The sequence below is a fragment of the Aulostomus chinensis genome, chromosome 9, assembly GCF_037954235.1.
Source record: "Aulostomus chinensis isolate RoL2024-O1b breed Wild chromosome 9, RoL_Achi_v1.0, whole genome shotgun sequence".
Classification (NCBI taxonomy): domain Eukaryota; kingdom Metazoa; phylum Chordata; class Actinopteri; order Syngnathiformes; family Aulostomidae; genus Aulostomus; species Aulostomus chinensis.
In genome coordinates, this window is record NC_141328.1 from 18,240,215 (window position 1) to 18,252,343 (window position 12,129).

At 42.6% G+C, this 12,129-nt stretch overlaps 2 protein-coding genes across 2 annotated transcripts; both read right to left on the minus strand.

Moving 5' to 3' along the window:
* Positions 1-202: 202 nt before the first annotated feature.
* Positions 203-4,408, minus strand: LOC147256158 (keratin, type I cytoskeletal 18-like). The gene is made up of 7 exons (XM_086212721.1): positions 2,881-4,408; positions 2,416-2,498; positions 2,188-2,344; positions 1,808-1,972; positions 1,598-1,723; positions 621-841; positions 203-417 (listed from the first exon to the last, which is right to left on the minus strand). Exons 1-7 carry the CDS (start codon positions 3,220-3,222, stop codon positions 288-290), a joined length of 1,224 nt encoding a protein of 407 aa, XP_086068847.1. The 5' UTR covers positions 3,223-4,408; the 3' UTR covers positions 203-287.
* A 953-nt stretch (positions 4,409-5,361) lies between these two features.
* krt18a.1 (keratin 18a, tandem duplicate 1) lies at positions 5,362-10,800 on the minus strand. The gene is made up of 7 exons (XM_086214067.1): positions 10,259-10,800; positions 8,144-8,226; positions 7,644-7,800; positions 6,679-6,843; positions 6,469-6,594; positions 6,041-6,261; positions 5,362-5,955 (listed from the first exon to the last, which is right to left on the minus strand). The coding sequence occupies exons 1-7, from the start codon at positions 10,703-10,705 to the stop codon at positions 5,841-5,843; spliced, it is 1,314 nt and encodes a 437-aa protein (XP_086070193.1). The 5' UTR covers positions 10,706-10,800; the 3' UTR covers positions 5,362-5,840.
* Positions 10,801-12,129: the final 1,329 nt, after the last annotated feature.

The window sequence follows — 12,129 nt, forward strand, 5'->3', positions numbered from 1 at the left end:
TTCACAACTGATAAGAGAAGGATACCAGAATTCCACTAAAGTACATCTGTTTATCCGAGGTACTGCAAAAAAAACCCCCCAAAACTCTGACTTTCTGCAACCAACATCAACTTATATTCAAACTATAAATTTGGTCATGTGGTATAATTATCGGAGACAGTATCATCTCTGAAAAAATTTTAATAATGAACACATCAGCCATGTCAGCGTACAGCAAGAACCACCAGTCGTAGCCATAATGTCTTTCTGTAGTTCACTATTTCAATTCCAAGGTCTTCTTTGGGCTTTTAACTGTCCACAGTCTTTTCACTGGATTTGACATCTTTGCTCTCAGACACCACTTTACCATCCACCAGTGTCTGAGTGACTACCATCACTTTGGTTTGGACCGTCTTCTGTTGAACAGCATCCTCAAGTCTGGAAAAGAGCGCAGCCAGTGTCACTTAACATAACACAAAATACGTACATAACATATCCGTATGCTGGAGCTTAGATTGTTCTTTTTTTGTCCATTACAATGTATTTTCACCTTCGCCTGATGTATATTCATTTCACATTTCACCGTGTTTCACAACGAACTGCACTGTTCCATGTATTTATGACATCATGTTAGGTCTCACCTCAGGTCCCCACCATCAAGCAGCCTCCTGTACTCGGCGATCTCAGCCTCCAGTTTCACCTTGATGTTGAGCAGGAGCTCGTATTCTTGCGTGTTGTGCTGGATGTCAGTGCGGATCTGAGTCAGCTCCTCCTGCAGCTTCAAGATGATCGCGTTGTACTTCTCCAGCTCCATGTTATAACGCATGTCGATGTCACGGATGGTGGCCTCCAGCGATTGTTTCTGTGAAAGAATTTTTGATTATTTAAGTTATGGTGCATTTAACCAGTGGTTCCCAATCTTATTAAAAGTCTTGTAACTCCCTGAAACATTCAACCGCCTGCTGTGTATCTCTTTTTCCTCCAAAGATGGTGCTGCCATCACCAGTCGCTAGGCTAATACTGCTTACACTCATGCTAGCTCTGTCAAACGGAATAAAACATAGAAATATATATCTCTGGATTCTTGCTGGGAACCAGCTTTGCAGGTTGGAAACTCTTTTTTTTAATCAAAATGCTTGGAACGTTTAGAAATCTGTCACAAAATGGAATGAAACACATCCCTGTTTGTGGAAAAGGAGGATCACAGGAAAAGATTTAATTGACTCTCACATGGAAAGCAAGTAGCAATTAGCTCAGTTTGGCACAAAGACCCAGAATACATATTTAATCAGCATGTAAAAGTAAAAAAAAAAGGTCTTTGAGGATCTTTTAAGCTCAGTTATTTCGGCTCATGACATACTGTACAAGTAATCAGATTCAACACACATGACAGTAATTTGTGAGTGTAAGAGGTACTGGTAAGGCCATTTGTTTCTACCCCTTCTTCATGCTAAGCTAAGCTAATTGCATCTCAATCATGACAGATATAAACTTAATCTTTTCATTGAACATTTGGTTGAGTGAATGTACTCTGTAGGTCTTTTTCTCCAAATAAATAACCAAGATTTGAACTGTTGTATCTGTATGACAAAGAATGAACGAGTGTGAAGGCTCTTACCATGCTTAATGCTGACTGCAGCTCTATGTCCAGGGCCTGATACCTTCTTTTGGTGTCGGTCATCGTAGTCGTGGCCTCCTTCAAGGCCGTTGTGTGCTCAGTCACTTGGACCTGCATCTCTGTGATCTGGATACATGGTTGGATACAAACAGTAACTATAAATATCCATCAACCTGACATGTCCTACAATGCTGTTGACCTGAACTGTACCTGAGATTCATGCCATCCTTTGAGTTCTTCCTGGTTCTTCATCATGATCTTCTCATACCTAGCCCTCATCTCCTCCATGATCCTGCCTAGGTCTTGGCCTTTAGGGGCGTCAACATCCACACGGACGCCAACCTGGGTGATCTGGGCACGCAGTTCAGCAAGTTCCTGTTGAGGGGGAAATAGACAGGGAGTGATTTCCTGAATGAGGGTAGTGGGAGTATCCTGTGCTCAGAGTTCAAGGAACAAGCACACAGAAATTTTTTTTTTTTTTTTTTACCAGCAGTATTTGGTTTCTAAAATAGGTGTTTAAGCCATTGCTAAGTTGGCTCAGGGAGAATGCAGTTGTTATTATATGAATGCATCCTGACCACAACCCTCACCGTCTCGTGGTTCTTCTTCAGGGTGATCAACTCTTCTTTCAGAGATTCGATGTCACTCTCCAGGTACAGACGAATCACATTGGTGTCGTCCAGAAGCTTGCGCAGTCTTGCAATGTCAGCCTCCACTGCCTGACGCATGGACACTTCGTTCTCCATCCTATGGTTTGAGAAGTAAACTATTTTTTAAAGATATCTCCAGATGGGGAGCCTGTGAAGTCCAACACTCACTTGACTCTGAAATCCTCAGAAGCCAGACGTGCGTTGTCAAGGGAGATAGCAAGATGTGCGTTACCCTTAATCATGTCCAATATCTGAAAGAAATCCAAGATTCTTTTGTAATTTGGAGTTGAATATCCTTTTTTTTTAAACAGGCAATTGTGCAGGTGAAAGAACAACCTGAGATAATATGCTGTATTTTGTGACAAAGAAATCAGATTGTCCCTTTGACAGTGACTTTCATTGCTTTGAGATAAAGAATCAGACAATAAAATGGTTTTCGTTAGATATACGTGAACACTGCAGAGGGTTGGATTGTAAAAACATGGTTGCTTCTCTGTCGGTAAAAAGTTGTTTCTTTGGAAAAACGACTTAATCGCAAACATTTCAGTACATGCTAGAAACCTTACTCTTCATTTGATCACCTCATTGAAAGACAAAATAGAATTAGAAAAATCAAGTGACTCGAGGCCTCACCTTTGCCCTCAGGTCCACAATGATGCTGTTGTACCTGCTGTGGTCTTTCCCCTCCAGCGGGCCTCTCTTCTCAATGGCTTCGCGTATCTTGAGCTCCAGGTTGGCGTTGGCCTTCTCCAGATTCCTCACCGTCTCCAGGTAGCTGGCCAGGCGGTCATTCAGGTGTTGCATGGCTAGCTTCTCATTCCCGATGGCCAGGGTTCCAGAAGTGGATGCCGAGGACACGTGTTCATACCCTCTACTGAAGCTACTGCCAATACGTGTCCCATAGAGAGCTGTTGAGATTCTTGTCCCATGGCCACCTGCCCCTCCACTGACACTGTAGGCGTATGATCGGTCCATCTTTTGCTCTAGGAATAGGTGCTGAACGAACACCAAGATTTTGGGAACTCTGGCTTTGAAGGAGAGGAGGTACGAGCCGGTGCGGAGGGGTTTGGCAGCTGAGGGCGAAAAACAGAACACCCTGGGGTCTTATGTATCATTCCTGGAGGCAATATTCCCTCATGCCCCTCCCCTCCATATCTCTATTGCATTTTTATCTTTGAACATTGTTTAGACTTTGTTCCACCTAAATTAGCTCGATCCGCAAGCAGCCAAAGACAAAGAGCAGCGCTGACATTTGAACCTGATCATACTTTATACCTGGGTTGTATCTGTGGTAACAGATTCTCACATGATGTAATTCCTGTGAAAAAGACCGATTCCAACACTTAATTGAGACAATTTTCTGTGTAGCCAAAGGCTGACGTTCCTCTGTGCCGTCTCAATTGAACAGTCCCAAGCAAATAGACTCCTTGCATTTCAATAATCATTTTCAAAGCTTTAAAAGAACACGTGACCTTGTATTTTTGATTCATTTTGTTTCGCTTTACATCTCTGGTAAGACTTTGGCCACAGTCGGGGTCGAGAGGTCAGACTACTGAGCGTTGCCCTGGTTTTGACATTCCTGTAATTCACTGACAAAAACAAAGATATAGGATTTCACCTTTTTTTTTTTTTTTTAAATATCTGGGAAAACATGCGGGCGATGTTGTTATGTCAGTGAGGGCATGTTGCTGCAGGGACCCATGAGATGGCGCAACTTGATCCCGCGGGATTAGCAGGAGTAATATAGAGGGATGTTCAAATACTGCACAGCGGTTTATTATACGATAAAGATGAATTTAATAAACTGGGATGTTATTCAGCATCCAAGGCAGGAGAAGACCCCCCATCAAACGAGGACTATCACACTAAGAAAGCAAGTAGTTCCTGAGAGCTAGTTTCATAATATAACATTCGTGTTCTGGCTAGGGCTAACTAGCGTAACTGACACAAACCGATGAGCGAGTACAGCTGGTTGCCAGTTTCTGACATTTGCCACCGGGAATTCTCTCCATTCCTAGCTGTTGCCGGAAGCGTGATAATGCTTCCACTAATTGAGGCCTATTGCTTATAGTGCATTCATGAACAATGGGGAAAAGGTTCCAACCACCCTGGTGGAAGAACACACTCTAGTCCTGTCAGACATGGAATCCCCTCTAGGAAGTTTTTGAGAGCTCTGCCAAGTAGGTTTGATGCTGCCTTCACACTTACAATGGTGTTTGCGGTCAAAGGTCAGATTATACAATAGTGAATTTAAAACAGCATCTTCTGTTTTCATCCAGCTACTCGCTACTTAACATATTTAACTGTCAATACTGGACTGAACGAGACATACACACACAAAAAAAAGAATTACTGTGCTGAAGTAGATTTTAAAGGTATCTATACCTCCCTCAACTGTTTATTTTTCTGTCTATTTTTCACTTTTACCCAGTAGTACTTTAACACAAATATCTGTATTTCCTCTTAAGTTTTAAAGGAATGGGCTTGTTATTTTATTAACACAAAGGCAAATACAAAAAAATGTTTAAAAAAAACAACGTATAAAACGCGATTGAAAACCCAGATAAGAGTTTTTGTATAAGGGGGCAGATGACTTGTTCACGCTCCAAAATCCAGTAGGTGGTGATAATACACATAAACATTGGTTTCCACTTGCCAACATGTATAAAGTAAGATGACAAGATGGCCTCCATATTAACATGGTAAAAAAGTAACAGACCCTCGACTAGAAGAGTCGTCTTCTATGTTTTTATTTTTTTGGCCTTGTATTTGAAAGTATGAAAGAGTTAATTGAAGAACCGGAAGTTCTTTTCTTTAACTTGAGTAATATTGTTGAATCAGTTCTTTTAACAGTCTTACGTTCTTATTTTGAAAGGATCTGTACTTCCACTTGAGGTAGTTCGCGACCGCCTGATCGCACTTGTAAGTACTCCACTTTCACTTGAGTGGATGTCATGAACTAATATAAAAAGCTGCCACTTTTCTTCATTCATTCATTTACTTTGTTCCTCAACTCTCATGCTGGGATGATATAATCTCACATATATATATATCTATATATATATATATCACGCAAATTTAACTTCAAACAAAACACCACGTACACACCAGGAATATTTTCTGGAATGGATTTTATTTATGTACCTGAACATCATAGCATAGCGACAGGCTAACTCGACTGGACCGAAAAGAAAACCAAAGATGATGAAACATAAAAACAAATGATAATTTGCCTTGACATGGACTCTTTATGACTTTGAAATGTTCAACATTATCGAATAACTTGTCTCTGACAGTTTCCAAATGCGAACTTTTGTGAACACCCCGCGGGTCGACGCACAAACACATAAATAACAGAACGTCACGATGAAATAAATAGAAGATGACTAAGTTTTCTTCTGGTCCAGTTATGAATCAGCATGTGGTAGAGCTACTGTTTATACCCAGGAAGTTCAACTAATCACAGCGTTGCCTCGAGATGGTTAGTATTTAACTAAGAAGTGACAGGAGCCAATTGTGAGAAAGGTCAGTTGTGGCCAGTTGAATGTTAGTTTTATGATGCCGGGACAGAGACTGTTGGAAGAATCTGGTATTTAAAGGTTCTTGGTCTCTGTGCTGGAGGACACCACCTTGCCATCCACCAGGGTCTGTGTTACAGTCATCACTTTAGTCTTCACTGTTTTCTGGTCTTCCATGGCGTCCTGAAGCCTGCATGGAAAACAATCGAATGTCAGATTTTTACGTGCAGAAGATTTTTTTGTTGTTGTTTAAATACACTCAAAAATGTACGCACTTGAAGTCTCCACCGTCCAGCAGCCGTCTGTATGTGGCGATCTCGGCTTCCAGCTTCATCTTAATGTTGAGCAGGGATTCGTAGTCCTGTGTCTGCAGCTGGATGTTGTTACGCAGCTGTGTGAGCTCAGCCTCCAGACCCAGGATGACGGAGTTGAGCGACTCGATCTCCATGTTGTAGCGCATCTCCGTGTCCCTCAACGTGCCTTCCAGAGATAATTTCTGTAAGAGGAGAGAAGCCAAGGGGTTAAAATTTTGGAGCGAACCTGGCGTGCTTCAGACAGCTCCATAGCGACGGGTCAGCGGGGTGTAAAACCTATGTCAACAAAGCCAATGGGAGAAACTTGAAGTGAGAATGCTGAGTTAGGCATTTCAGGGAGTTAAGATAAGCAAGGCCAGTGAAGTGTGTGTTGCCTAAGTGCTTCTCACCAGGCTCCTCTGTGACTCCAGCTCAATCTCCAGGGTTTGTAGCTGTCTGCGCAGGTCATTCGACTCTGTCTGGGCGCTCTTCAGGGCCTCTGTGTTCACGGTGACCTGGGTCTGCACTTCTGTTATCTAAAAAAATCAAGATTGAAATGCATTTACATACTTGAGAGGCCTGATAACAGAGGATTGTGTAGTGTCTTGCAGATCGTTTACCTGTGATTCGTGCCACGCTTTCAGCTCTTCCTGGTTTTTCAGCGCCATCTTCTCATACTTAGCCCTTATTTCTGACATGATCTGTGACAGGTCCTGACCTTTAGGAGCATCAACATCGACGTGGACTCCTGACTGGGCAATCTGGTTACGGAGCTCCATTACTTCCTGAAGGAACAAGCATGAATAGAGGATTTATTGAGGGGAAAAATTCATGTGATGGTGACTCCTCAAGAATGGATTTATTGAGCTGTGACCTCTTCCCTCCGACCATAATCGCAACTATGGTCAGGTAAATAAACAGCTCAACTCAGTGTTTCCACTGGAAACGCATGATTGTGTTTTGGCTTTAGACAGTAGTGAATACTTTGGTGTTGGACAGGATCAGTTTTACGATGGGGCTTGCCACAAATGTCACATTGACATATTTCAGATTTCTTTTACGTAACCCCCTTGTCCTACCCAAGTTTCGCCAGAACACCCTAAAAACTTCGGAAAATGTGTAAGCTGCGGTTGCTGTATAGTGTGCTACTTCCAAATGCACACGGTGGAGTATTTAAATTAAATCCTGAACAAATATTAACAGGCCCACGAATGTCAACAACCAAGTCGAATAAACAAAACATTTGGCAAGTTTTTGAAGTGGGCGGGGCTCTGTTTGAAGTTACCTGTTTTCAAAAGTGATCAAACCTCACCAAACAATCAATAAAACATGTACTTTATAATCAGGGTCCGTTTATGGTTAATGCTTTTTTGTGAGCTCGTAAGAACCTTGAAAATCTTAACAGTTAAATAAACACTAGTTAATGATGAACTAAGCATTAACTAATAGTTAACTCAGCCTTTACTAAGCATTATTCGTGAATACTTACTGCCAACTGTTAGCGATGTATTATTAAATGATTTCTGTGAAGGAAATGAGTATGATTGGGTTTTAAAGTTGACTTTTGGGTTGTAGTCACTCTCACATTGTCATGGTTCTTCTTGAGGTGGATCAGTTCCTCCTTCAGGGTTTCAATCTCACTCTCAAGGTTCATGCGGCTCATGTTGGTGTCATCGATGACCTTCCTCAAACCGACGATGTCCGCCTCCACAGACTGGCGGATGGCCAGCTCGGACTCATATCTGAACAACACAGAGCAAGCAGTGAGGAGACTTCACGTACAGATATAAAGTTTCAAATTCACCAAGGTTAGGCCAACCTTGAAAATCTAATCATTCGAAGAATAGATTTACGCGTATACTCTGCCATCTGTCTGAACGATAATTTACAACTCAACTGTAATTGGTCCACCGGCTATGATATAAAGGTGATGATTTATTACTAAAAGAAAAACAACTGTCTCTTTAGATCATTAGGCTGTGTACACATTCTACAAGTCACTCGGCAGTAAAACTGGGCGTGTCTGCAGCTGTCTGGCTTCGGTTTTCAGCGTAGTAATCAAAGAGTGCAGTGGGCGGGTCTTACTTCACTCTGAAGTCATCGGCTGCCAGGCGAGCATTGTCAATGTTGAGAACCAGGCGGGCATTGTCAGTGGTGGCATCGAACACCTGGAACAGGTTTGCAAAACAAAGACGTCATTTAAAATTGCAAACTGATGATAGGGGCTACAACAAAACAACAGGCACCTGGGCTAAAAAAGACAGGGAGCCAGTAGTCATGTTGTTTTTTTACGCACTTGTGTCAGCAGGTAGAGATTAGCTTCAAGTTACAAATAGCCTTTTTGAAAAATAAGAAGGTTAAAATCTTGTATATGAATGCAAATTATTTAACAAGAGCAAATTTAGCTTAGCACAAAACCAGAAGCAGCAGGGCACATTTAGCCTGGCTTTGTCCAAGAGTAGTAAAATCTCAATATTATGGTTATGACAAGATTTCCTTGATGTTTTCATTTACACCTACAACTCATTTTTTAAAAATTGTTTCTTTAAACAATGTATAAATAGTTTCTTGAGATGAACTGAACTTGGGTAACCTCCCCTTGCGTAAGGTCTTTATGCTAAGCTAGGCTAACCGGCCACTGTTTGGACACGTACTAACACATTGTGCTTTTATTCAACTTAGAGTTCTAGGTTTTTCAAAAGTGGTGAAAGTGTCTGCCTGTGTGTTTAAATGTGGACAGCCAGATGGTGTTTGCTTTGGCAGTGACAGAAGATAAGAGCCTGGGCTGATGTTTGATGTCAGGAGGGGGACGACCAGGTGACAGAGTCCGACAGCCAATCAGAGGCTGACAAGCAGCAACTGTCCCGGCTCCGCGGAGGAACAGGATCTTTCCTGTCAGCAGTAGCACGGGGGCAGCTGATTTGCATGAGGAAGGAGGTGATTTTGGTTTTTGCGTATATGTGTGTGTGTGCGTGTACGTGCATGCTCTGACGTGTGAGTGCGCATGCATGTGTGTGTTTGCATAGTTGACTTTGCGTGCCGTATTGGATCTGGTTGTTCTAATGCTGGTGTGGGAGTCTGTGTTTTCTCAGTTGTGTGTGTGTGTGTGTGTGTGTGTGTGTGTGTGTGTGTGTTTTCATCATGCCTAAAGACAAATGAGGTTTCTTTGACCTTAGGCTGTTTGACTGGAGGGAACTTGTTGGTAAAATAAAAAATAAAAAAACCTGTTTAATGCAAGCTTGTTTGGCCTCTTGTGTAAGTTTTGAGAAGATTTTGGAAAATAGACGTTCCTTGACTTCTATTTTGCCCTTATTTATGTCTTCTCTTGGGAGGCTTTGCTGACCTTAATCCTGTTATGTATGTTTTGCCCACAAGGGGAAACGTTCAGAAACAGACTAAACTATTCACACTCTCCCACAGGGAGAACATATAAATTTCCAGTGATACACAGCAGACACACAGTCATACACTTTTGGGTGTCTACAGTGAGCTACGCCAAACGTTCCAGAATATTCCATGATGAGATATAGCTTTGAATAAGGGATGACAGTAGGTGGTTCATGTATTAATAAAAATGAAATTAATGATAAGCAAACTAACCTGCTTGCGTAACAACCTGTCAAATCCTTGAGACAACAACTATGAAATTAATTGCACTATCAGATAATATACACAATATAAAGGCACTTAGCTCAACCTTCTCAAAGTGATTGCACTTTATTGTACTGTACAGCTGTATTCTGTCAGTCCAAAAACTTAAACATTGTCTGTGTTAGTCTAAAGAATGAGGAAAAGGCTCATTAACGTCATGATGTGGGGGCCCCAGTCCCCCGGTTTTTGTTTCTCTCTGCTTTCCTGTCTCTGTGACCCCTGCTCCTCTGACATTCCACCTCCGTACTGTTTCCGGTGGAACCCTCGGCTCCAGGCCGACATAGTAGCAGTGGGCACTGTGCCGAGGACCAGCAGGAACCCAGTGTCAGCCCTTCCACCTTAAGCACTGAAGCATTTACCTTCAGATGTGCCATGTAGTGTACTTCTGTCTTTCAAAATCACCTAACATTTTCTTTCAACTCACACACTCACATGATCTTCTACCCCCCACCCTCCTATCCCCACATGCTTTGGTTTTACACAACATAAATCATGATGAGAGTACCCCCCCCCCCACCCACCCCCCCACTTCCCCCAGCCCCTCCTCACCTTCTTCCTCAGGTCGTCCAGGATGGCCTGGTACTTGCTGTAGTCTCTGAAGTCGGGTCCGCTCTTCTCCAGGGCCTCCTTGATCTTGAGCTCCAACTTGAGGTTCGCCTGCTCCAGGTTCCTCACCGTCTCCAGGTAGTTGGCCAGGCGGTCATTCAGGTTCTGCATGGCGAACTTCTCATTACCCATGATGTCTGCGCTGTTCCCGCTGGAGCTCACCTGCACACTGCTGGAGAATCCCCCTGCTCCGGAGCCAGTTCCCATTCCCATTCCAGCTCCCAGGCCACTGCGGGTGCTTGATGAGATGCTGATGCGGGCACCACCTGCCCCACCATGGATAGTGGGGGCCCTGTAAAAAGGGGTAGAGGTACGGGCGATGGATGCAGCAGGGGCCCTGCTACTGCTGGAGGAGTGCACAGAGTATGTCGTTTGCCTGGAAGTTTTCATTGTTGCTGGAGCGTTTGAGAGATTGTGAGTAGGAGAGAGGCACAGGCTGGGCAGGCTGAGATGGGAACTCACAGACACAAGGCAGGAGGAGAGGGGAAGCCGCCAAAGTATATAAACCTTGTGGGCCCTGAGGGCCGCCCCTCTGACCACTCCCCCTTCGCCTGAGTTACCTCCCTCTTTTCCACAGGCCTAAACCGCAGCACTGCTCAGAGCATGCCTTTGTCTTTCAGAGCCTTCCTAAGTTGGTAAATTCAGTGGACTTTAATAACCTGGAGATTTTCTCAATTTGGAAAATAGAGTTAGACCAATTTTATTTGGTATGAATTTGATAAATATGATTTAGACTTTATTAAAGAGGCTGCTTTTCTCAGAATAAGGGCAACATGTTTTATTCCTCTTGAGAGGGGTGGTTTTCTTTTTCTCCTTTTTTTCATCTCCTCCAACAATATCAGACAACAAGAGAATCTCTTTACTATGAGTTTGTTGCCCAGAGGTTAAATTTACATTCAAAATCCAAACTTACAACAGTGAAATGACATCTGAAATGACCATCGAATTCCAGTCATTGCTGGTTTCGTCTCTTCAGATGATATTTCGTAATTATCAGGATTAAAATGAGAGCCAGAAAACCTTTGCCAAGGCTGAAAAAAAAATCCCAAGACTTTTAACCAAGTTGGACCATGAACGAACAGGAAAATTAATAATTATTAATACTAAAAAACTACAGACTGGTGCAGGAAAAAGGGCATTACAAAATAGATGCATACAAGTTTTTGCTCTTTTGCAAATCTGTTTAATTGATCAAACTAAAAATGTAATCTGTCTTAGCCCCAACACCAAGTTTTAGGCTTTCAATATTCCTACTTAGGGATGAGGCTATGCTGTAAAAATAGTTTTTTTTTTTTAGCAGTTAGGTGAGGTATCCAGCAAAATTAGGTTGCATACGTGAATACTTTTCATTTTACCACCCGTGTTAGACTCTTCAAACGTGTTACTACTGTTGTTGCTTCACCCTCCTCCCCACCCTAAAAAAACAACAAGGCGTCAATGAGGTGGCATCATCGTTGAAGAATCCACAAGAGACACGTCTCAGGATTGGTTCCATGAGTCATTTTATGATTGTCTTGAAGCAGTGTGGGCAGGTGAGATCAGGTTGTGTCGCACCTGGAAAAACGCTTATTCAACATTGGGAAATGATTAATTGCGTCACATAAACCGCACAAGCCCCGTAACACTTAGATGTCGAGAAAAAAAGGAGCGTCAACACTTGTCAGATGGATGAAAACTCATTATAGCGGTGGTTTCTGATGTTGAGCTCCATGACATACTAAAATTCATACCATTCCAATGGTCTCCATTCATCTCTGTATAAGGAATTTCTGAATTTGTGCAATACGTGTAAGCTACTGTTGAAAACAACAGCA